We start from the raw sequence: 24,292 nt of genomic DNA, 5'->3' as shown, positions 1-24,292 counted from the left end.
ACACTTTGGCAAATTTAAAAAAATGTCACACTGGATTACACAGCAGCATCTTGTTGTGGACCAATAACAAAAGTAAATGTTTGAATAAATAATTTGATTTTGAGAGTTAGCGACATGAAAAGTGAATTAATTTGGATCCTGTTGCTTCTTGAACACTGTACCAGTCTTAGATCTGAACTGTGTGGTGTCTAGACTTAGACTTTAGATCCAAACCAGGCCAATAAATCCGGTAAAACATCTGGAACTTCTCTTGCATTTGATAACTTTTGCACTAGGTATGCAGGATAGTGCTACCCAGCCTTCACGTGGGGGAATCATGTATTTCTAATGAGAGATGACCCCATTCTTGCTTTGTAACAGAGTTGTTCTGATTGGGAGAATGCATCGTTCTTTAGTTACTCAAATGAACAAATGTGCAGATCCATACAAGTGTCTCCTTAGCTTAACAGCTACCGGCTGTGTTGGCTGCAGCCTTCACCCACTTAGAGCAATCAGCTTTATTTCTATTCTTACCTGTTTTCCAAGTGGTAGGTGTATGTCTGTGCTTTGCCAAAGCTTATTTTCCAGCTGGTCTGTGTGTGGGACGGCAGCGAGACTTGGTCTCAGACTTGGCAGGGAAGAACTCGATGCCCATCAGGTCTTGGCACGTCAGCCAGTCGTGTTCCCAAAGCCCACTGACTGCTCTCTGTGTCCTTAGCAGGGATGTGACTCACTGATGCAAGCTCAGCCCAAATGCTTGTCTTGATTTTTGCCTTGAGCATCTTTTGGTATTTTTTTCTTTTTTTTCTTTTTTTCACATCAGTCTGTGCACTGAAATGCCATCCAAGAAGATGGTATGTAAATTGCTTCAGACTACTTAAAAACTAATGATACTCAACTTCACAGCCTCTGTTACATGCCTCCTGGCTAAACAGGAGTATGGATACAGCCAAAAAGGGGTTTCTGGCCCTAGAGAAATGTTACTTCTGTGCATCAAAGGAAGAATATTTGAAAATCAGCCAAAATTGCAGGCAACTCAACTGATTCCTACTGAAAGTTGGAACAGATCTTATAGTAAAATGAAGGATTTCTCCCACTGCTTTTCAACACTTACAGTAAGCCTTGTTCTCTATGAATGAGCATGCAAACATTCATTACGTGTTAAAATTGTTATTGGGTCAAAATCAAATCAGATTTTGAGACCTTGACACCCAAATTACACTTTTTCCCAACTTCATATTTGTCTCCTTTCTTCCACTTGCCCAAAGTATCATGAAATAATTCCTAGGAATGTAGTGGCTAGAGAGAGCACAACTCCCTGGTAAATGTCTCCAGTCATGTTAGTAAAAGTTTAAAAGATTGATCTTTAATAATGTCTTTTCCTGTACATTTTAATATTTATCCTTATTGAGTCCTTTCTGTACACACCACATGTACAGAGTAAATAAATTCTGTCCTACAGAACGGTTAGCCTTTGAAACACTTGCTGTTCACGCTGCATATCCTGAATTTGTTTGTTAAGTGAATGCATTAAGATCTTAACACAAGCTTAAACTCTAAGCTCATGCTTGCACGTGCAGTTAGTGCTCATGCATATTGGGAGTGTGTGTATGCACAAACTGACATTTCTGCAGCAAATTGGCTACCTGCCTGAGCAATTTTGATATGAAATTCATCATGTGTTTTTGCCAAACTCTTTAAGGGGTCAACAAAGGCATATAAGAATTGCAGTGTGCAACACATTGCTCCTATAAACATCTCATTTGATGCATTCTAAGCTGAATTTTGAACTATTAAGAAGAATTTCTAACCCAAAGTTGGGGATACTGTAATTGACGCTTAGTTCCATAAAATTGGAATTTAGGTATAAGTACAGGGCATATGCTTGGCTGTCTGGTAAAAAATTCCACTCGGGCTTTATGAAGTAGCATGCCAAAAAAGGATGTTACACCATAGTCTTGTGTATTCCCTGTAATACAAGACATACTAAGCTTATTCACTGTTAGCTTCTTTTGCTGATGATTTGCTGATGATTTTTCATAAATACATCAGGCAGGCTGAGGTTTAAAGCATTATTTCTGTTCCATACATTGTTTCGTCTTTAGACCAAACAGGAATGCCCCAAATTGAAAGCTATTGCAAGGCAACTGAAAGTGGCAGTTTAGTAGTCTGAGTAAATTTTTCCTGGTTAAAATTAGAGCACTTAGTGCACCCAGCTGGCACTACTGAGCAAGCTAAGCAGAAAAGGCAAAAACTCATTGGACATGGAGAATGAGTCCATTAGTTGGTTTTCCAGAACCAGGCTGAGGTATTCTGGCAAAAGTCAGAAAAACTAGTATTTTTGAAGTCGTACAAATGGTGACTTTTACCACAGAAGACAGCAGAGCCTTGTCAAGGTTAGAAATTTGGACTTTATGCCTGCGTGTGCCGTTGATTTGCTGGGTGGAATCTCAGTCCTGGTAAAAGCAGAGGCTTTTTACTCCATCTTTACTGGAGCCAGGTTTTCAGCTGATCTGCACAATTCTAAGTGACCCACTTAATCTTTCTATAAAACATCTATAGCAGTATTTTCAACACATTTGTAAATCGGTGCAAAAGAAAATGGATTGCACATTTCACCCCTTACTAGCTTACAAAATCTTTTTTAAAAATGAACTACAGGAAAAGGAAAAGAAGTAACTTTGCCTTTCTGTTTCTATAAGTAACCCTAAAAAAGGAAAGTTAATTTTTTATTTTTTATTTTTTTTCTTTTAGGAGAACTTGTGTCTGTCAAAGTAGTTCAGTGTTGTCTAACAAAATAACTGTCTACACCATTAAATAGTATGGGCACATTCTGAAGTCCCAACTCTGTTTTTACTTACACTGAGTAAGGACTAAATTTAAAGTGGGAAAAGCATTTAAGATTTGTCTGAAACAGAACAAAAGATTGCAGGATGAAGTAGAAATGAATTGAGCCCATGTACTTAAATATAACGTCTATTTTAAAATGCAGTTTGGAAAAGGAATCTTGGATCATACAAGCCGTGTTTTATGCCAAACAACACAAACTAAGTAAAACACAGAGGTGTTTCACTCTCAATTTGCCCTTTTAAGGTCAGAAAAAAGGAAATTGTCACACACACTGTCTCTTGTATATATTATGGAGAGTTGTTATGAAGTGATTATTTTATAAAGGTTATACATACTTCCAAACAACATTTTAAACACTCCTTTTCTTAATCACTCGTAAAATAATGGCATGCTCTCTGTGTCTAGAGAATGATCTTACTATTAACAGAATACACAGCCTATATAATTTTTTTACTAGTTTAACATCCTTTTGTGATAAACTAATATTATAAGGCTTCATTCTTGTATTTCATTGCTAAGGGCCTTATTGTTCAATGTACTGTTGTTGGGCAAAGATGGTAGCTTGTGCTCAGCAATTGCTCAGGGCTCAAATCATTAACAAATTCCTTTCAAGACTGGAGTGCAGTCTGTCCATTGAAAGTATATAAAATGGGCTGTAACGAACATCTGATAGGAAAACCCAGTTGTCATGCAGATCACCAGAGAGACACTACATGCAAGCAGGGTCTGACTGTGGAGATTCAAATGTGCTTCCAAAAACTGAACCCACAGCAGGAGGAAGGGAAATTCATTGGTGGCCCTGTGAAGGCACCCAGGGGTGTGTGTGAAAGATTAAATTTGCTATCTGGACTGATTTCTTACAGCATGAACTAACTGTTAACACAGAAAGGGAATGCCCTGTTACATGCTACAGAAGTCCTTTGTCTTAGCAGTCACAGTTTCCTCCTTCCTCCGATTATGTTTTTGCCTGAATGACCCTTAAATCCGAATATGTACCTCTTGGGAACAAGTTAGGAAAATGTAGTCCCTTTTCGCTCTCCAAGGAGCGAAATTGTTTTGTTCTATTTATTTCTCCTGAATTTTGCATTTTCTTCTTCCATTTCACAGAATGAATTAATCATTATTCCTCATAAAACCTTTACTTGAACTAGTTTCCATTTACACTTGATATTTTTCTATAGGATACATTGGAAATAAGCTGCACAAATGCAAGTTTCAGCCAGGCATTGAACACTATGTAATTTAATTTCTAATAAAGCTCATTCTGTTCTCCAACAGACATCGATGAGTGTGAGACAGCTGGTATATGCATGAACGGGCGCTGTGTGAACACTGATGGCTCTTTCAGATGTGAATGCTTCCCTGGCCTTGCAGTAGGACTGGACGGACGCGTGTGTGTCGGTAAGACGAGCTTTCTGTGTGGCAAGTCACAATTAACCAATGTTAAGGCATTAATGCTAGACTGATGGACAGATCAAGTTTGAATGTAGAATTTACCATTTTTTCATGGACTGGTGGCTGGTAGTTACAGTGGATACTAATAGCTCTGGGATACTTACTGTAATAGCCCATTTTGCTCTTTTTTATTTTCCTTTGCATTTAAAGAGAAAAAAACATGTGGGCCATACCACAAGGTCAGGTAGACTGCACAGCATAGTGCTGTTGGAGGTGAGTAGTGCTGTATCAGTTTTGAGTAGGTGAGAATTTGCCCCATTTCTGTCAATGTAAAATTCTTCTTTTGTCAGTAAGCTTAAAGATTTAATTACTCTTTCACCTCTTTTTAAAGTGGGACATATCAATTTTTCCACTTCTGCCTGTTTCTCTACAAGCGAAAGATGTTTGAGGTGTTTGATTTTAAAATTCTAATGTGTCTGACAGCCATTATAGGCCAGTTTTTTAAAAGTGAGAAATGTCACCCCTGGACCTGAAAAGATAAGCATTTTAAATCTTTTGCACTGGAATAGCATTATTGACTTTTTCTTTGTTTTTTACAAGCGAAGAAAGGTTTTTTTTAATGACAGCATATTTTGTGATCATTTTCTTATGCAAGGTTTTTTTTTTTTTTCCTCTTATTCTGCCTTTTTTCAGGTATAAAATGAAAACAAAAGCTTTAGTGTGGCCTTAGTGGGCTTAATCCAGGGTGTTGTACCAGTGGTGATTTTAGCCTTGATGAATCAGAGACAACTAACAAGGTTGGGAGGGGGAGAGAAAATACTTCTTGTGAAAATCAAATCAGTCCTCTAACTCTGAGAAGAAAGTAAACAGTACTGAGGTTTTTTGGAAGTTTTGAGATATACTTGGTTCTAGCTCTGAGATCTTGCTGCTGGGCCTGTGGAGTTACAAGTGAGTAATGTCCCTGTCACATGGCAGAGACTTTGTGCCTTTTTCCCTGTGGCTTCCGCTAGTTCAAAGTTAAGTATTGATTGTTCCCCTAGTAGCTCACTAATACAATGCAGTAACTAGTTTGTATGTCTGAACTCTTAGGAGCATGAGGAAGAAGAATTTCCTGTCCCGAGTAGAGTGAAGGTATGAGTGGGTGAAAAGCATAGGGAAATGGTGAAAGATGTTTTGTTTTGACAGCTATTTTACAGTGTTTACGACACCCGAGCTACATTTAATACTTGTTGTAATTTATGGCAGTATAGTTGGCTATGGCAGGATTAAGAGAGATGTCTTTCCTCAGATACACATATGCGAAGCACATGCTATGGTGGCTACAAGAGAGGACAATGTGTGAGACCATTAACTGGTGCAGTTACAAAATCGGAGTGCTGTTGTGCCAGCACTGACTACGCCTTTGGGGAGCCTTGTCAGCCCTGCCCAGCGCAAAATTCAGGTACGGCATATTTACTGGTACATATTCTAATCTTTTTTTGGTTGATAAACTATTTTTAGAAAGGTAAAATACAGTTTTGTATTAACATTGCACCCTAAATCAGGAGGGTCAAATTGTTGTATAACGTTATGTATTTTGAGCAATCTGCTATTTCGCATGTTGGAAGAGTACAGGAGAGAATTTTTTGAGGCAACAGTAAATGCCAATATCTGGGTCCAGAGTTGTTACATGCATTAAAACAGATTTTCAAACAACAAACTCTATTTGGATAGATGTGGATAACAAAAAATATAATTTTGAACACAAGTTATTTATGGAAACATCTTGAGTAATTCATATATTCAAATCCTTAGGTACACCTGTCAGTCAGATGTTTGCTGCCTGAATTCTATATCCTTCAAGTGATCTGAAATTGTTTATACAGTAACTAGCCTTTGGATAGTCAATGCAAAAACAAATGTCCAGTTAAGTTGGTTGAGAATACTGGAGTCTCTCACCAAAATCCCCATCAAGCGAAGTTGTCTGTAGCATAACTTCTCTTTAGCAAGAAAGCAATTCTAATCATTCTCATGGGCAGAATCTGCTTTTAGGAAAGCACATCTTCCAAGACAACTGTGCTGACACAGTCCTTGTCGTGAAGCCAGTAAATAAAGAGACCCTGGTTTCGTGGAGGTGACTGACTGCAGGGAGCTAGTTTGAAGCCCAACTTTGTTGAGTGATTCTTTTCACTCAGCAAATTTGTTGTTGCTTATAAACAAAATATGCCATTCGATATGTAGTTCAAAAGCATCTCATACTAACATGCTATCTGCTTTGTAGGCAAAAATAATTTTAGATTTATTTTTTAAATCTCAGTTTTGACTGATAGCTTTATGAAAAGCATTAGGGAGACAAAATCAGCTGGAACAAATTAGGCTAGTTGAGGTGATGTGAGCTCTTCAGGAGGAACTTGCTGAGCACGATTTTATAACATGCTGTGTTGTTTAGAATAGCAAAACACCAAGGAAACGTTAGCAGAATAGGAAGGAGCCTTTCCAGCAGTCTCTGCTGATATCAGTGGGCCCTTCTTATTGTACAGTAGAGTGGACATCTTTTGTTAATGTTGGACTCTGTATCATTGACTTCTGTTTTATATTTGAACTACTTTAGCAGAACATTTACATATGTGGAAGCTATTTTTCCTGTGTTATTTTGCCCACCTCCTCAATTGTTAAAAAAATGCCATCTCATGTAGGGTGAAGTGTAGCATTTCTTTGGGCTTTGAGTGGGGGAGGAAAGGAGAAGATCCTTAGAGAGGAGCATTGTATCAGAGAGACTGAAAAAAATTCCTGAAAGGAAGACATTTGTCTCTCTGCGCTCCTCAGAAGCTCTTTGCAGAAGTTCTTGCCATTCTAGACTAAAAGTTTTGCTGATGCATGTCCAGAGCAGGTCTGCTTTCACATACAGTGGCAGTGATTATTTGATTCAAGCAGAGGTACATATTAATCTGCTGGTTATTATAATATTGGGAGATGTGTTGCATGTGATTTTCCTTAAAGAGAATACAGCTAATTCCATAAATATTTTTAATATTTATTAATTTTAGCAATGTAATTATTTGGGCTGTTATTAAAGTGCAAATATATTGGAAAATGCTGACCTATATGGCAACAATTAATGCTGATCTGGCTGTCAGTTTATTCTGTTAATTGTTCTGAACTGAAAAGAACAACTTGAACCCAGTGGTAATTGAGACATTTGACATACTTTGATACATACTTTAATTATTTTTTTTTTTAAGGATAAGAGAGCCTTGATTTGCTATGAACTCCTGAAGACACTCCTGCTAAATGGAGTTAAATATGGGCTAGATTTACAGGAAAACTTTTTCTGTTTCCTGGTCAGTTTGAGTGTGCACCTTGAGCAATGGCTTGGACATATGAGTTGTGGAGAATCTTGCTGTGAATATGTTATGGTTCATTTGTGTAGGAGGGCCAGCATGAAGTTTATGTTTATTCCTAAATGCCTCAGTTCACCATGTGAAGTTTTTACTCATCCATCTTCATGAGCAGATGCAGACCCTGAATCTGCTAAAATGTTTCACAGGTTCAGAACACTGTGCGGCTATTAATATTTTTAGATAATTGAAAGGCATGCTACTTCATTTGAATATTTAATTGGCATATTGTAAATGATGATGCTGAAAGCAATGAGCTAAGAAAGAATATTCCAGTAAGTATTTTAATTTTTTTCCAGCTGAATATCAGGCTCTGTGCAGCAGTGGAACTGGCATGACTGCAGGAGGAAATGGTAAGATCACTTAATGTAATTCAAACTGTAGCTGTTCCGGCTAAAAGTGTTACCTCGGTATCCTTGATTTGTTAGACATGCTGGTGGGGATGACGCCAGGAAAGAATGGGAGGAAGGCTTATTCAGATGGCTGTTTGCAACACATAAGAATAATTTAGGATTAAATGAGTGGAGCATGCCGTTTCACTAGTGTGCCCTCTCTGTTTTATGCCATGGAATGTATGTGAGTGCTGTTATAAAATAATGGCAAATTTGTGAGAAGTGTTATTACCTATATGACTTAGAAATCATACATGTAAGTTATATTTGCACATTTCAACTGAAATCATCCTGAAGAATAAAGCCGTGTTGAACACTGAGCTTCCTCACGTGTTTCCATCCGTCAAAAAGGCCAGGCCGACAGAGTTTGGTTAATTACAGAGAAGGAGTAAATGATTACAATAAAAGCTTTGTAGTCATAGAACTGTGAAACTGCAAACTCTAAGTCAGCCAGTGCTCACTAGTAGACTTGCTGGCAGTAGAAAGGGAAAAGCATTCAGAAAGAAGGGATGTTCATACTTTGGAAGAGTGATGCCATCTGGAAATGCTATGAATCAGGAGATAAAGGGGGGTGTTAGTACATGTGCCTCTCTAAATGTAAGACCCCAGTTTAATATCCCAGTTCTTATCTACAGTTGCAAGTCTCTTAAATGTCTGTGGGCTAGAGATGGTCTTAAACCAGTGTGAAAGGGATGCTTTTTTCTCTTGAGTGTGAATATTTAGGTGTGAATTCCCTAATCAGAACTACATGATTATAAATACGGAGCAGCCAATGTTAGTGATATTGAAAATATATCTTTTTCTAGTTTGGAGAATTAACCCCCACAACCCCTCAACAACTGACTCTGTTTTTTTGTTTTTGTTTTTTTACCTTTATGTAGATATCAATGAGTGCTTACTGGATACCGATCTCTGTCCAAATGGAAGGTGTGAGAATCTGCATGGAACATACAAATGTATTTGTAACCCTGGATATGAAGTGGATTCAACTGGGAAAAACTGCATTGGTATGAAATGTCCCATTTTTCATTTTGAAGTTTGATGCTTTTTATCCTCTTTCACCTTTTTTTTCAGTGTTTCATCAGATCCACTAGCTGCTCTTCCGATATTTCTGGATGTTTCTGCCGAATTCTTGTTTTAATTTCGGTGCTTTGCAATGCTCATAAAATCCTCCACTGTGGGGCTGTGAGGGACCATTGCTGTCAATGACTCAAATCACTGGCAACCAGGCAATAAACATCCAGTTCAGTTAAGTCCACTGAACATGCACTCTGCAGTACCGATGTTTCTCAAAATCAAAAGAAGACAGATCCTGCAATTACAATGCACCACAGAAGGGATCTGGGATCACCAGTGCGCTAGGTGCCTCCAAGAGCAGGGGATTTAAGTAAAACTCCCAACTGATCACAAGAAGATAAGCATCCCATATGCTACAGAAGGCTTACGTGGTTTCTCCCAACTCTGACTTTGGGGAAAATTCCCTTTCAGCTTTCAGAGAGGAGGGCTATTGGTTTAACTGTGTTAAGTGTACTGGCCAGACACAGGAAAATTTATTGTCATTGGAAGCACCAGCAGAATCTGATGGCATGGTGTCTCTAGCTAGGGCTGATTTCCTGTGCTCTACAAGTGAAAAAAATCTAAAGCCAAATTTTTCATCACAGAAAAGGTGAAATAAGTTCTTCTTGCTCCTTAGAGGTGACTAGTGGAAGCACTGTGGCATGGGATAAAAAGAATTCAAATAAGTAGCAGTCCAGTCTCTTCTCACACTGTCTGGGATATAAAAAAAAAACCAAAACATCAGATGCCTGCAGACTCCTGTTACAAATTTTAATTCTGGCAATTCTCTTGTTCCATTACACGGTCCCATCGAAAGCCCATAACTTAAAACCCTTTAGATTCCTTTCTTCCACTCCTGCGTTGGTGCATTGTTCCAGACCTCCTTTGCCCAACTGATTAGAAATTTCTTCTGGTTTCCTGTTAAAATTTCTTTGTGACCATTTTATTACTAGTTGATGTTGTACTAATATTATCATTTGACTTAGCACCATGTCAGCACTTATCCCCAAAGTATTTATAAAGAATCATCATATCCTTTCTCAAACTCTGTTGGCTAAACTATCCAAATCCACACTTTCAATCTTTTTATAAAAGCAGAGGCTGCAGCCTTCTCTTGAACATGACTGATCTGACCAGTATACAGGGTTCTGATGAGGTCTGACCAGTGCCTTGTATAGTGGTGCCAGCAATTCTCCATTGCCCCTAGGAATATCCTGCCTAAACTGATTCTAGAGTGCATTAGTCTTTTCTCAAATACATGTTACACTTTGGGATCAAAGTCAGCCGCTAGTTGGGAGTTACATCTAGAGTTTTCTCTTCTCGAATAGCCTTCAGCTGATGAGTTCTGGTTTATAGCATGTTATTGGTCCCTCATTGCAAGGTTTTGAACGTTGGTGATTATATTTCGTCTTATTTCTCTCATTCACATTGTCAAGATTAATTTAGTCTTGCATGATTCTCTGTATTGGTAATAACTTCCAGCTTAGGGTTGTCCACAGTTTTTGATCCCATTCATTTTTTATTTCTGCGTTGCAATGAATATTTTATAGGACCAGTCCCAAGACTGATCCCTGAAAGGCATTGCTAATATCCTCTCTCCATCGTGATTACTCGCCTTTTTAATATACCTTACTGTAATCTCTCCTTCAGCCAGCTCTGGAACAACCTTAAAGTTCTTAAATTCCTTCCTGTTATCTCCAGCTTACATAATCATTTTATTTGGGTTCTGTATTCTCTACTTAAACCTAAATAGCTTAAGTCATCTGTGTTATCCCAGTCTAAACTATCCACTCTTATTTTTAAAAAAATAAGAGTTGATCTATGTTTGATAAAAGTCATGCTGTAATTCGTCCCATTTTCCTATTTGCTTCTTTGGCTTTAATTATCCATGTCCCATTTCAGTGTCTGCCTGTAGCTTATGGCATCCCTTCTCTTCTCCCCATCTATCTGTGAGTTTTCCAGCTGCTCCCCAGCCCACCCTGCTGCAGCCCACATCCCTGCTCCATCACAGCTGTTTCCCATTCTTCCATAATGTTCCACCTGGCCCTCTCTCAATTTTTCTGAACTCCTGTGAAGCTTCCCACACGGTCTGTTTTATTCTGCAAATCTCCCTGCTTTTCCTAGCACTTTTGCTGTTCCCAGCTGCTGTGCTGACCCTCTGAGTCTTCCCAACTTCTCTCAACACTTTCTGAGGCCTCTCTGACTTAGCCAATTGTTCCTGTCTGCTCTCGGGGTCTCTCCTGGTCTTCACCTGCCATTCATGGCCCATTGCCACCTTCTTGCAACTTCTCTCTAATGACCACAGCTCTTCCAAAGATTTCCTAAGGGCTCTTGAAATTTAGCACTAGCATTTCTATTTAAATTTTTCACCTCTGAAGCAAGTGTAGACTTGCATTGGCCTTGTTAACCATAACATCTAAGGCAGTTCAGAGCCAGCTTGGAAAAAATGGTGATTTGAAGACCAGGATGACCAGCAAACCTTTCCAAATCAATCCTCTCCTCATTTCTTTCATGACTGTGGGGGCTGCTGTGCAGGGAATCAGAGGCTGCATAGACCTATTCCACAATATACGCAAGATGAAAGTGTGATTCCCAGCTTTATTTTAAACCATGGTGTGGCTGTCACATATTGTGAATATGTGTAGAAAGGAAGTATGAGCTCTTATAAAAGGAAAGCAGCCTGCTAAAGAATAAAGCTCAGGAAAAAGTAAAAAAAAATATACAGAGAAGGGTGGAGTTGGGGTTTTTTTTTTTCCCCCTATTTAAAAAACAAAATTAAAATATTAATTTTTCTCTAGGTAATATTTGTGTTTGAATTCATGTAACTATTATTGTTTCCATTATTCTAATGATAGTTTTCGTGAAGAAGGAAGGTGCAGTAAGTGGGATCTTTAGTGTTAGTTTATTTGGAATGGTCATTTCCATTTGAAATAATTCCAAGCCTGTTGTCTACTAAAAGAATCTAGAAATCTTTTTAGTGTCTTTGAAAAACAATGCAAGTCATGCGTTTGAGTATTCTCTCTCCCCTTTGTCGTCTTCTTCTCTCCACATACACAAAATCTAATGAAATGTGGCTGTTGGGAGGGAAATTCTGTCCTGGCTTCCATTCCAGAAATGTTTTCTTTCTTAAAAAGTTCTTGATTTACATTGTAGACATTGATGAATGTGCACTGAACATGCTGCTTTGTGACAATGGGCAATGCAGAAATACCCCTGGAAGTTTCACCTGCACCTGTCCAAAAGGATTTGTGTACACTCCTGACCTAAAGACATGTGAAGGTAATTGGTAACACTCCATTTCATCCTAGTTTTATTCATTTGGATTGTTCTCAGATTGTGCCAGAAATACTTTGAACCTTAATGAGGATGTAACGTGTAGAACTAAAAAAAGAATATGAAGAAATTATGTGGGCAAGTAGGAGAATGAGGAGAGACAAGGCTAAAATGAAAGCATTAGATAACCTCATGGCCTGTATTAGGTCTGTACCAGCACTCTCCTTATTGACTACTACCAGTGGGCCCACACTGTGGCAAGGGTGAGGAAAACTTGAGAAGTTTTACAAATCTGTTATCTTGTGTGGAGAACAGAGCCAGACGGCTCCTAGTTTGAACCCTTTTTAAGCCACAGACAGGATGTGTATCAGATCATTTAAACAACACAGTCCATCACCACAAAGCAGGGCAATAGCTGGGTATCACTGAAAAATGAGATGCTGCTTCCAAGTTCAATGTTTTAATGTTCTGACATGTTAGTGTGTCTTTAGGACGCATGCATCATTAGTCTATTGTGAAGAATTTCGTAATAGAAAAACAGAATATCAGGAAAACTGGTCATGAGGAAAGCTTCTTCCATTTTTCCCTAAGCTGAAAAAGGCCATATGTATTTTTGTTAATGCTTCCTGGTACCAATGGTAGTGTGTTTCTTTTCTAGATATTGATGAGTGCGAATCTAACCCGTGCGTTAATGGGGTGTGCAAAAACACGCCAGGCTCTTTCGCTTGTGAATGTTCTCCTGAAAGTACTTTGGATACAACCAGAACCATCTGCATAGGTATTTATTCTTCTGAAGATTTTATGTTTGCTGGTTGAAAATGTCCAGTGACATACAAACATTGTACACCAAGTTTAGAAAATATTTAAGAATAACTTGTGTAGATAAATTTAGTGGAAAACATTACAGAAACAATGTTAAGAAAGTGAGCGTTTTCACCATTACTGTGGGTACATAAAGTGTGACTAGCGCTTGGGAGCGTGGTGTGCTTCCATGTCGAATTTGAAAGAGAGATGAATTTTTTTGGTAACAAATACAGAAATGCTAAGACTACTTCTTCAGGACTATGCTCACCCACTTAATTCCTGCTGCAAGAGAGGTAGACATATTCTCGTTAAGATCTGCTCTCTGGAAAGGCCAGTTTTCTATTTGAGATGGAGCATGAGTAAGTTGTGTGCAGTCCAGACCAGCTCAAGAGCAGCCACGGACAATGCTGTGGCTTAGATACTGTGTGGACTCATAATTTCTTCCCTTACCTGTTCCGGAGGGACAGTAATTTATAGCTGTTGCCTAGTCAGTGAGGAAGACTGTGAAACTATAGCTCTGTCTGATCCTTAGCTATCTCCTGCCACTCACCATATGGGAAGATCAGATATCCAGACTGGGGGATCTAATAGATTAATGGAAGATCTAGAAAGGGTTCATATCTACCCCATTCTTCCGCATGTGCCTCTAATCTGAGTCGTAATAAATACAATGACTCAGATCTTGAATGGTGTTGAGATATTCCCTGTTAAGGTCAATAAGCATAAACTAGGATTTGCAAGGGCTCTGTGCTGGGATGATTTCAGACTATAGTCCAGCATAGAGAAGGATAAATTAAGAGCTTTTAAAATAAATTCAGATCTGATGTGGTAAGTTATAATGAAAGGATGATTCTTTTTCATGGTTAAATTCAAGTGTGTTTGCAAATATGTTAATGTATAATGCTAAACAATCTGCATGACAATACATTGGGTTTTTCCCCAAACAGAAACTGTTAAGGGTACCTGTTGGCAGAACATAGTAGATGGAAGATGTGAAATAAATATCAACGGAGCAACTCTGAAGTCCCAGTGCTGTTCCTCACTAGGTGCTGCTTGGGGAAGCCCATGTACACCATGTGAACGAGGTAATGCTGTTCATTTTCCTCGGGAACCTAGGAATTTTCCTGTTCTGAGGTTGGTCCACGTTGTTGTCACAGAAGTTTGGGCACAGGCTAGGCAAATAACTTTACTTGTTCTATTATCAAGCACTCATTTCTTATTCAGTCTGAAAAAGAGAAGTCTTAATATTTGAGAGGTAGCATGTAGCTATAGAAGGTTCTAACTCTGGATTTTATAGTAAACATTTTACAAGTTTAAATTCTGAAGGGAAGGGACCACACCTACAGTCTGTAACTTGCAGCATTACTTTAGCATGGTTTGTCATAATTAGTGATCTAGAGTTTCTAATAATGTAGCAATAGATGCATGTTCCCCAGAGCTCCCAAGAAAATGTTTGCAACAAATGGATCTTTGGTGTGGTAATGGAGGGAGGAGAGGGAGTAGCCCTTGTTATTATACTCTGTAGATTAACTGATGACCTAGAGAATCATACGGTTGATCAAGAAATGGGTTGAGATCTCTGCATATTCACTTGATAATTAGACTGAACTGTGGGATGGGCTGGGAACCCGGGGATGAGCTGATGAATGCAGAAATGTGTGTGGGTTCTTAGTTCTATATGCTGAAAGCTGCTAGTTTGCTCAGATCTTTAGTTAAATTCATCCTGTATATCTTAGCAGAATTCATCCTCATCCATCCATGGTAAATAGGGCTGCAATGTGCTGTGATCAAGTTAAATGAATTAATTGATTTGAATGAAGCAGGAGTCATATAACCACTTTTGGGTTAGCTAGCTAAGACACATGGGAAACAAAAGAGGATAATGGCTGACACTCTATATAGTTTATGTAGTTGCCCCATTTTATCTCTTTATTATTTCAGAAAATACTGAGATATTGTCTAAGCACTCAGACTTCTCATAGCAATAAACTCTAGATAATATTTCACATGATCAGTTTTGCACAATAAGTTAATGGTGAGTTTTGGAGTGTAGCGTTCTAAAAGTTCACTTTTGTTTGTTTTACAGACCCAATATGTCAAAAGGGATATTCAAGAATAAGAGGAACATTGTGTGAAGGTATTTATTGTTGCCTTAACATAAATCAGAGCTTGAATGAAAAAATGCCAGTGTTTTGTTTTAAGTGGTTAATTTAGCATAGAGGAACACTATGCCAAATTCTTACCTCGTGTAGTTCCATTGACTTCATTAGAGTTATGTCAGGGATGAATTTGGTTTCAGTTCGTTTAGCATTCCTACATACTCACAGTTTATCTCAAAGTACACACTTGCAAATATAGTGTCTACCAGTATAAGGAGATGGTTCTCTCTCTTCAAATACTGTTAACTGAGTAACCTATTTGGGCAAAGTATGCATCTTATATATGTTATGAAACATGGCATTATTGATACAGTGGTATGACAAACCATTACTATGCTTTAGAAAAAGAATGTTTAAAAACTATATTTCACATGAAAGGTTTTTTTGTTGTTTTTTTTTTTTCCCTTAGCCTTGGCTTTCTTCCATACAACCTTATATGAAATCAGACAAGCTCCAAAGCATAGTTTCCTTGTCTTACTGGGGGGGGGGGGGGGAAAGACATCAGGACACAGTTAAACTTTGGTTAAAGAAAAGGTTAAAGATTTTTTGAATGTGTAGTTTTTTATTGGGTATGAGATGACTCTATACTATTATGTGAGAATTGAAGGTCCCACCCTATTTCATCTTCATTTGAATTGATTTGAACCCCTGGAAAAGGACTGCATATTTCTATAATATGCAGAAGCTCAGAGAGTCTCAAACTGCTGTGGGTCATTCTGACTGACAACATCTGACATGACACTGCAGTTAAAATATTTTTAAAAAATTACTCCCATATGTAGCTTCCATAAAGAAACATTGTTTTTTCCCTTAACAAAAAATAAAATAAAACAACAACAACAAAAAAAGAGGAACACCCTCACACATATTCTTTGCTTTCCAAATGATGACAGAACACCTTGGCATGTCTGTGCTGCAGACCCACTATACATAACTTATCTGACCTCAGCAACACTTTCTGGAGTGTGTAAGTGAAAGAAAAGGGGAAAAAAAAAAAGTGGCCCCACCTATCTCTCTTCACAAGGAAAGTCTTAGAACATTTTCAACACTGCTGGGATGGAAAGTTTATCCTTCCAAGATGCAGACATAACTGTTCTCAGCATTTCCTTTACCAGCACTTCGGATTACATCTATTGCATGCTTCAGTCTTTCTCATTTCAATGGGACCTGGATAGCCCCAGATTTTTCGGAGTAGTTTCCCCTGCTTTTAACATACTGAAGCCATATTTGGGTTTCAACCAATGTAAGCATTTTTCAAGACAGGGAAGATCTCTAGGAAATTTACTGGCAAGTGAGAGGCAGGACAAGGGAGTAAGTTTAGTTCCCAAAAGGTGATACTCAGTTCTCCCATACACAGCCCATGTAAAATGAGTAATGGACCTTGTGCAAGGAAATAAGCAAACTAAATTGGCAGTGTTCCTCTGGTTTACGGGTGAGCCCTGGAGTTGTCAGCTGGAATATTGCTCACAGGCCATGAACTGTGTTTCAGTGGTTTCTAATAGTCCACTGGCTTTACTTCCTGCCTTCCAGTCAGTATAGGCCTTTTATTTATGATATCTGTTCAAGGGCAGAGGCCACTGATGTCCACCCCACATTTATCCTCTACCCTGCTCCATGCGGTTTGAGAGCTGCAGAGTCTGTTCGCACCAGTTTTGTCTGGAGGCCTAGCAAGTCCAGCCTACCCACTTCTTGATTACTCTGTACATGAGTGTTCAGCTATAGATTATCATTCTTTTCTCATTTCTTGTTCTTATCCTCTCCTGTCTTAAAAATTGTCATGCTTCATCTTGGGCCATATTTAATGCTGGAGGCTTTTTCCTAAAGGCAGTTGTGAAGCATATCCTTTTCACAAAGGACACTAGTGGGAGGACCCCACACTTAGATTACTAAACATTTATGCTCAAGCCAAGCTAACACAGTTAATCAAATTATCCTTACCCAAAAGTGCTTAATTTGCCACTTAAATACAGAAATATAATCTTTACTTAATGAAGTTAAACTCTGTGTGCAGTCATAAGGAGTTTATTTTAATCTATATGAAGTTACTAATTGCTGACAAGGTCATAGGGCCAGATTTCAAACGGTGTTGTAGTTTCCAGACATGCAGAGGTGTGCCTGGTAAGACACAAACATTAAAAACACAAAAATGTAAAAACAATTCAAAAGTCAGCATAACTTAATCTCATTGGAATAATGCGTAATCTCATTATGCACTTACCTTTGTCTTTCTTTGCCCATTTGCTTCAAAAATCTGACCCACAGTGAGTATGAAAATTTATATAATTTTTAAATACCCCGCCTTTTTTTTGTTACTTTTGAGTTTGATTTCAGTATATGTAGGAATGGCAAATAGCAACATGTATTATTTCTAATCTTCATCAGTGGTCTGTAATTAATTGGTTCTGGATGACTTGCATAGGAAATCCTAAATATTTGGAATTTTGTCAGGCCATGTAAACTGCTGTGGTTTTGTATTTTATCCTGAAAACCAAACGTTAGCATGTTCATATTTTTTCTGATTTGTTCATGTTTAGCATGCTAGTGATTACTTTTATTCACATTTTGTTTGGCAATAGATGTAAATGAATGTGAGGTGTTTCCTGGAGTCTGTACAAATGGGCAGTGTGTCAATACCCTGGGATCATTTGTTTGCCAGTGCCCCAATGGAATGACTTTAGATGCTTCTGGACGGACATGTCTTGGTAGGTATTAATTCCATTTACAGGTCTACTAGGGAAGAACAAATCTATGTGGTGAGCAATTTTTGCGCTGCATGTTTTCTTACAAGTAAGGAAAAATTTTTTTTTGTCCACATCAGTAATTTTCAAATGGAATCAGAGACATGAACTTAGTTCAGCTGGAATATGAACAGATTCCAATGGTGGTAGCTAAAGCCCATCACCATCTGCCAGCTGGTGAATAGCATTGATTTAGTTCCAGATTGTTCATCTGACAAATCCCTACAGATCATCTGTGCTCTTAGCACTCTTCAGCCCCACTGAAGTCACCAAGGTTGGAAGAGTGTGGGGGGGGACCGTTGTGGGCTGGGACTCAGGTGTCTGAGGAGGGATGTGGTGTTCCTAGCCACACCATACACCTTAATGGAGGGTGCAACAGAATATCGAAGCTTTGTATGCTGTCCATCCAAAGCACCTTTGTCCCTTTATGACAGTAAATGCCTAAGATGTGTCTCGGAACAAGGCATAGCTTGTAGTAATTAAAAGGCCTTATATAGGTATGGTAAGCTGGAATGCTTAAAATCCTCTTCTGATCCGAAATTTACTTCAAGTGTTGAGCACCATTTTTCAGAATGGTGCTTTAAACTTACTTCAACTCTTAATTTCTGAATTTAGCATTAATGTTTTGCTGTTAGAAATTATACAGTGTGCTTGGTACCCTCCTCTGAGTCCACAGAAACATGGAGCAAACTGTCCTGTGAAGGGATTCTGGAAAAGGATTCCTCTGCGGTGAACTAAATTTTCTCTTTCTCTCTCAACATGTTGTTCAATTGCCCAACAGACATTCGCTTGGAGAGTTGCTACCTGCAGCATGAAGATGAGCAATGCACCTCACAAATACCAGGCCGACACCGAATGGATGCCTGCTGCTGTTCAGTGGGGGCAGCATGGGGCTTTGAATGCGAGGAGTGCCCTCTGAAAGGATCACCTGAATTTGAAGCTCTTTGTCCAAGAGGATCTGGGTTCTCTACGAAGATAGAGATAACTGGGAAACCTTTCTCTAAAGGTACGTGATCCATTTGTGGTTCATTGCCAGCAAATCCTGCTGGCTTTTCCTTTTACTGTTCCCTCGGACAATTCCTGTGGGTTTGAAGATTTCAGTGATAGTCAGGCACTTCGCTCACCTTAAGGCACATTTGAAAATCCAATTAGATTTCATGGAAATTAAGGCCAGAATGAAACACAAGATAATTTAGTCTGTGTCACAGACCATTAAATACCATATAATACTGCAGCCTCAAAACACTAAATTTGTGTCTCTATTAGAGAGGTTAAATTGTGCCTGACTTTGCCTCCTGTGTTGCATCTAATGGCACCTCTGGCTGATGGAATAACTTTGAAAACCTGGCACCTCATAGTACAAGAACTGGAACAAACTGAGCAGTCAGCTTTGGATGTACTGAAAGAGCAATCCTTCTTACCTGTGCAGGGTGCAATAACTTCAGTTCTACTGTGGAGCAAGCAAGGGAGGGTGAATAATTTTGGGAATTTCTTGTGGAGCTACTTGGAGAAGTAGAGAAAAGTGTTTCCAGGATGATAGCTCAAATCAGCAGAATTTAGTTTACTGTAAAGTAAGTCTTGTTATGACTGTTGTTGGTAAACTTCCAGCATTAAATGGGAATCACACAGTGACACCCTAGCATCATGTGCTGAAAGCAGTCTTTCCAGGGTTACCAGTGGGGTTAAGCTGGACAATGTCAGAAGCACAAATGGATGTGAATATGTTTATAAAGAAAGCCAGTTACCCAAAACCTAAACATTCTGAAGTCTGAAAGGAGGGGAAAATATATGAATGACAGTTGCTGTTGTTAGTTTCAGCCTTAGTTTTATCAGCAGTTACTAAGCCATTAATTATCCATAAAGAAAAGTGACATGTGCTTTTATTTATGGTAGTTATGTTTTCTGTGACTCATGGAAGTCACATTTTTTTCTCAGAAACCAGAAGACAGAGTGGTTCTTTTGGAAGTTCCCTTTGCCCTTGTAGGTTTGATCCTCTGTCCTCTGAAATATTACTGTTGACTTCAGTGAGCTGCAGATCAGATCCTGCAGGACAAAGGGGAGACTAATACCATTTTATGGCAGAAAGTGCTCTTGGCAGTTCCAGTGCAGAGTGTCTACATTGTCGGTTAGGTGGAAGTCAGTATTAGTTTATGTAGTGTGGCCTACAATTTTCCCAAAAGGAGAGGTCATTATCATGAGAAAGGATGAGCTCTGAAGTTGGCATTGTTCTTTTGTGCACTTTTTTTGTGTGAAGTGATAACATCATATGTCCTTACTGTTTCATTTTTAGATATCAATGAATGTAAAATGGTCCCCAGTCTTTGTACCCATGGAAAATGCAGAAATACCATTGGCAGTTTTAAGTGTAGATGTGACAGTGGATTTGCCCTTGATTCTGAAGAGAGGAATTGCACAGGTAAACTGCATGGATGTATCTCTCATAACTTTGATTTGAAAAGGAACAACTGAACTCGTTTGAAAATACTGTGAATGTGTTTTGTGTTACAGATATTGATGAATGCCGCATCTCTCCTGATCTTTGTGGCCAAGGCATCTGTGTCAATACTCCTGGAGACTTTGAATGTGAATGTTTTGAAGGCTATGAAAGTGGATTTATGATGATGAAAAACTGCATGGGTATGGTTTTTGTAGACCATAGATGTGCAATAGTATGCTATGTGCTAGTATGCTACGCATGGTTTATTTTTTGTTTATTTTCTATTTTTTTTAAGGTTTGATTGTGCCTGGGTTTAGGTCTCTCTCATTTTGTGAGTCTTATTAAGGCTCGCTTTAACTTGATTTCCACCCCAAATGTGAATTTGCTGCTGCTGCAGGATGCCAAAGCATAAATGAGCAAGGATCAGGATTTTAGGATGTTGACTTTATCCCCACAATCCCCATTTTGCTAAGTGGGACACTATCCTGAGCTTTGAAGTTAAGAGTAGATTAAAATTTAGAAGCAGCCTTTTTTTTAATTTATTTTATTTTATTTTTTTAACTGCACTGTGGTATGAGGGATGACTAGCTGTAGGAAAGACTCCAGAGCTGATCTAGGCAGATGGTGCTGTGATGCATAGAAGACTATGGGGAGGGTTGGGCTGCCACTGTGGCAGTACTGGTCCCTGCAGTGATGTGCCTTCCCTTCTCCCCACAGACATCGACGAGTGTCAGCGCAATCCCCTTCTCTGCCGAGGCGGCACCTGCATCAACACAGAGGGAAGTTTTCGGTGTGATTGTCCTCCAGGCCATCAGATATCACCAAATATCTCTGCATGTATAGGTGAGACATGCAGGCAAAATCAATATTGTTCACAGCTTTTTATACCGCTCTCATGCTGCACGTGCATTTACAATGTTTGCTTTTGTATCATTTTTATTCAGACCTAAAACGCGTTCCTCTCTTTCTTTTGCAACAGACATTAATGAATGTGACCTAAGCACCAGCCTGTGCCGAAATGGACATTGTGTCAACCTGATTGGAAAGTATCAGTGTGCTTGCAACCCTGGATATCAGTCCACACCTGACAAGTTATACTGTGTTGGTAAGGACAAAATGTACACGGGATCTCTAGTGAACAGGGAAGATAAAACACAAATAATTGTTTCATTTTTAGTAGTTATATAAAGACATTTTTAACTGTGATTCAAAAATCTAGTACAGTCTGTCAAAATAGTATGCAAAAAAACCAAAATGTGCACATCCCTTATTGCGAGGAATGAATGAAATTATGGCAGCGCTACAGTTAACTGTGTAATAGCTTATTTTCTCTAGTAAATCAATCGTGATGCATAAAATAGCATACTATTTTAAATGGCCTAAGATTTCAGACTTTGATCATTAAGAGGGAATACCTTGTTAAACCCTGAGTTCTATATTTTATTAAAAATCAGCATTCCTGACAGGCCATGGAGTAGAATCATGTGGTTCAATTGAATTTTTCCTAATTTGATCTGCAGTTGTCTCAAATACAGGGCCTTTCCAGTAACTGTTTCCTTAAAGCCGCATTTTGTAAATGGCATTTAGCTTAAATCATGTATTGTGCACTCTTATATGCATACATTTTATTGTGCCACGGAAATACATGAAAAATCCACTGGCTTTAATTCTGCCTAGTAGATGATTTTTTCCCTTGATCCTTACAAAAACTTTGTTGCCTTCATGATACTGTGGTAACCCAACAGTGGTATTTTTATATGTAGAAAGAGAACTGCAGAGGTATTTGTATATGCAGTCAGATATCATCTCTTTCCCTCCCTGGTTTGCCTGACATCCGTCCCAATGCCTGTATTTGCAAACACTTGAATGTTCAAGGAGTGTGCAAATATCAAGTGTAGATTCTGGATTGGTGCTGTTCTGGAAAGCTGACTCAAAGTGTGTCCTTGAAATGTGCTTTAAAGTGAAAGGTATTGTGGGTTTTAACTGTAATTTTCTCCTTTTTAGATATTGATGAGTGCAGTATAATGAATGGTGGCTGTGAGAACTTCTGTACAAACTCGGAGGGCAGCTATGAATGTAGCTGTAAACAAGGCTTTGCACTCATGCCAGATCACAGGACATGCACAGGTAAGGGAGATTTTGGGAACTTTTCCGCTGAATGGGTTTATTTCAACAGTTTAAAAATGGACCTTCTTTTTAAGATTAAAGCTATTGTAACAAATATACTGTAAAAAAAAAAAAGTAATTAATGCATGGAAAGTGAAGTTCTTTTTCTAAAGTAAACATCTCCAAAGTATCAGAATTGGACAACTGCAGAATCAATTGCTTTGAAGGGAACTGATTCTTCATAATTTCAGAAAGTGTACAAGTTGATTCTGAGTTTCGTAACAAAAAGCTGTAATTTTTTCAGTAGGAGATAAATTTTCTCCCTTAAGGTATTATATTAGATCCAAATCCAAAATGTGTTGAAGTCAATGGAAAGAATCATCATAAACGGAAGCCAAAATGCTCTGCATGTGTACTGTATGGTTATATTGGAGAGAGAATAGACAGAAATGCTAGAAAAGGAGCTGATTGCCCTGTTCTGTGGTTGTGTGGTATCTGCTCTTAAGCAAGCAAGAAAATTCCTATTTTCCTTTGTTTAGTCAAATGCAAGTATGCTGCATTACTTCAAAACTGAATGACTTTCAGACAAACTGAAATCTGAATAGTATGAATCTTTCTTAGGAAACAGCTCTCTTGCACTCTAAACAGGGTTTGTGAGAAAATTTTCAGAGCTCTGTAACAGCCGGGTGTTCTCCTTTGGGAGTCTGGGAGTCATAATCCTAATAAGTGAATTGTACTTGGTGATTTCCACATAGGTTACTGGAAAGATAATTCTACCCTACTCTTCTCTTACTTCTTGCCGCACAACCACTGGCCCGCTGAGGCATGTGAATATTTGCCAGCTGTTTGCCAATTCCATCCAAGAGCTCCTTGAAGAGCATGAGAAATATAACAGGGTTAATCCCTTGGAATAGAATTGCCTTTATAGTTGAACAAATGGAGAGTTTCCTATACTGAATTAATAGAGAGAGCTCACATTTAGAATTTGTAAATGTTTATAGACGTCTGACCAGGGTCTCAATTACCCTGAGGCCACTCGCTACCATTCCAAAGGGTAAAAGAGCCTTAAAGCATAGTTAAATGTAGTTTGCCCCCGCATTGTAGCTTATACTGTCAGAAAGATGTAAAGTAGCCAGTCTTCAGCAAACATCGGACCCTTGTTCAAAGAGAGAAATCAACTAGAAAAAGTGCAAATTTGACTAACCCTGAAATCAAGTATTTCAAAACCTAAAATATTTAGATTAGAAATAGTTTGCTTTAGGTCAAGTTTCTAGAAAAGGCAAGTTCGTACAAAAACTTGCCCAAACATTGGTGTTTGGGGCACTTTTTCAATGCAAAAATAAAACCAGTTGATCAAAATTGTGCCTCAGCCAAAATCTAAACCCAAGTGACAGGATTAGAGGGACGTGAGAGGGAAGGAGAAGAGGGGGAGCAGGGGTCTCTGAGCCACTTTTCTGTTTTCATGTTCTTGGCTTGACTGTGTATACTTGGACAGTCTTAGGGATCTTAAGTCTACTGGCTAGAAACAGTTCTGTGCTTTACTCCTGCTTGCCCTTAGCCACCCAAAGACATCTCTAAACCCCAAAACAGAGCAAATAATTTAGAGCCCCTTCCTGTGTATTAAACTAAAAACTTTGGAATAGAAAACTGTCATCTTCCCCTTCTCAAAATTAAAAAGGGACGAAGCAATTGCCTTTGCTGTGGGGAGGGGATAGATTCTCAGTGT

The 24,292-nt window shown here is 38.7% G+C and overlaps 1 protein-coding gene across 3 annotated transcripts in view; it reads left to right on the top strand.

Annotated features, from left to right (window-relative positions):
* FBN1 (fibrillin 1) overlaps window positions 1–24,292 on the top strand; it is a 158,986-nt gene that overhangs the window by 79,866 nt on the left and 54,828 nt on the right. For 2 of the 3 annotated variants that reach the window (XM_050903659.1, XM_050903658.1), the window contains exons 15-29: window positions 4,108–4,230; window positions 5,513–5,665; window positions 7,901–7,954; window positions 8,875–9,000; window positions 12,203–12,328; window positions 12,981–13,100; window positions 14,074–14,211; window positions 15,213–15,263; window positions 17,862–17,987; window positions 18,805–19,029; window positions 20,314–20,439; window positions 20,532–20,660; window positions 21,178–21,303; window positions 21,440–21,565; window positions 22,465–22,587. In XM_050903659.1, the coding sequence (XP_050759616.1) occupies window positions 4,108–4,230; window positions 5,513–5,665; window positions 7,901–7,954; window positions 8,875–9,000; window positions 12,203–12,328; window positions 12,981–13,100; window positions 14,074–14,211; window positions 15,213–15,263; window positions 17,862–17,987; window positions 18,805–19,029; window positions 20,314–20,439; window positions 20,532–20,660; window positions 21,178–21,303; window positions 21,440–21,565; window positions 22,465–22,587 (1,872 nt within the window). The remainder of the gene's footprint in view (window positions 1–4,107; window positions 4,231–5,512; window positions 5,666–7,900; window positions 7,955–8,874; window positions 9,001–12,202; window positions 12,329–12,980; window positions 13,101–14,073; window positions 14,212–15,212; window positions 15,264–17,861; window positions 17,988–18,804; window positions 19,030–20,313; window positions 20,440–20,531; window positions 20,661–21,177; window positions 21,304–21,439; window positions 21,566–22,464; window positions 22,588–24,292) is intronic. The other variant, XM_050903660.1, reaches the window with a different exon arrangement.

This window comes from Gymnogyps californianus, chromosome 11, assembly GCF_018139145.2.
Source record: "Gymnogyps californianus isolate 813 chromosome 11, ASM1813914v2, whole genome shotgun sequence".
Lineage (NCBI taxonomy): Eukaryota > Metazoa > Chordata > Aves > Accipitriformes > Cathartidae > Gymnogyps > Gymnogyps californianus.
Note: the sequence above shows the minus strand (reverse complement) of the source record. Positions and strands in the feature narration are given on the sequence as shown.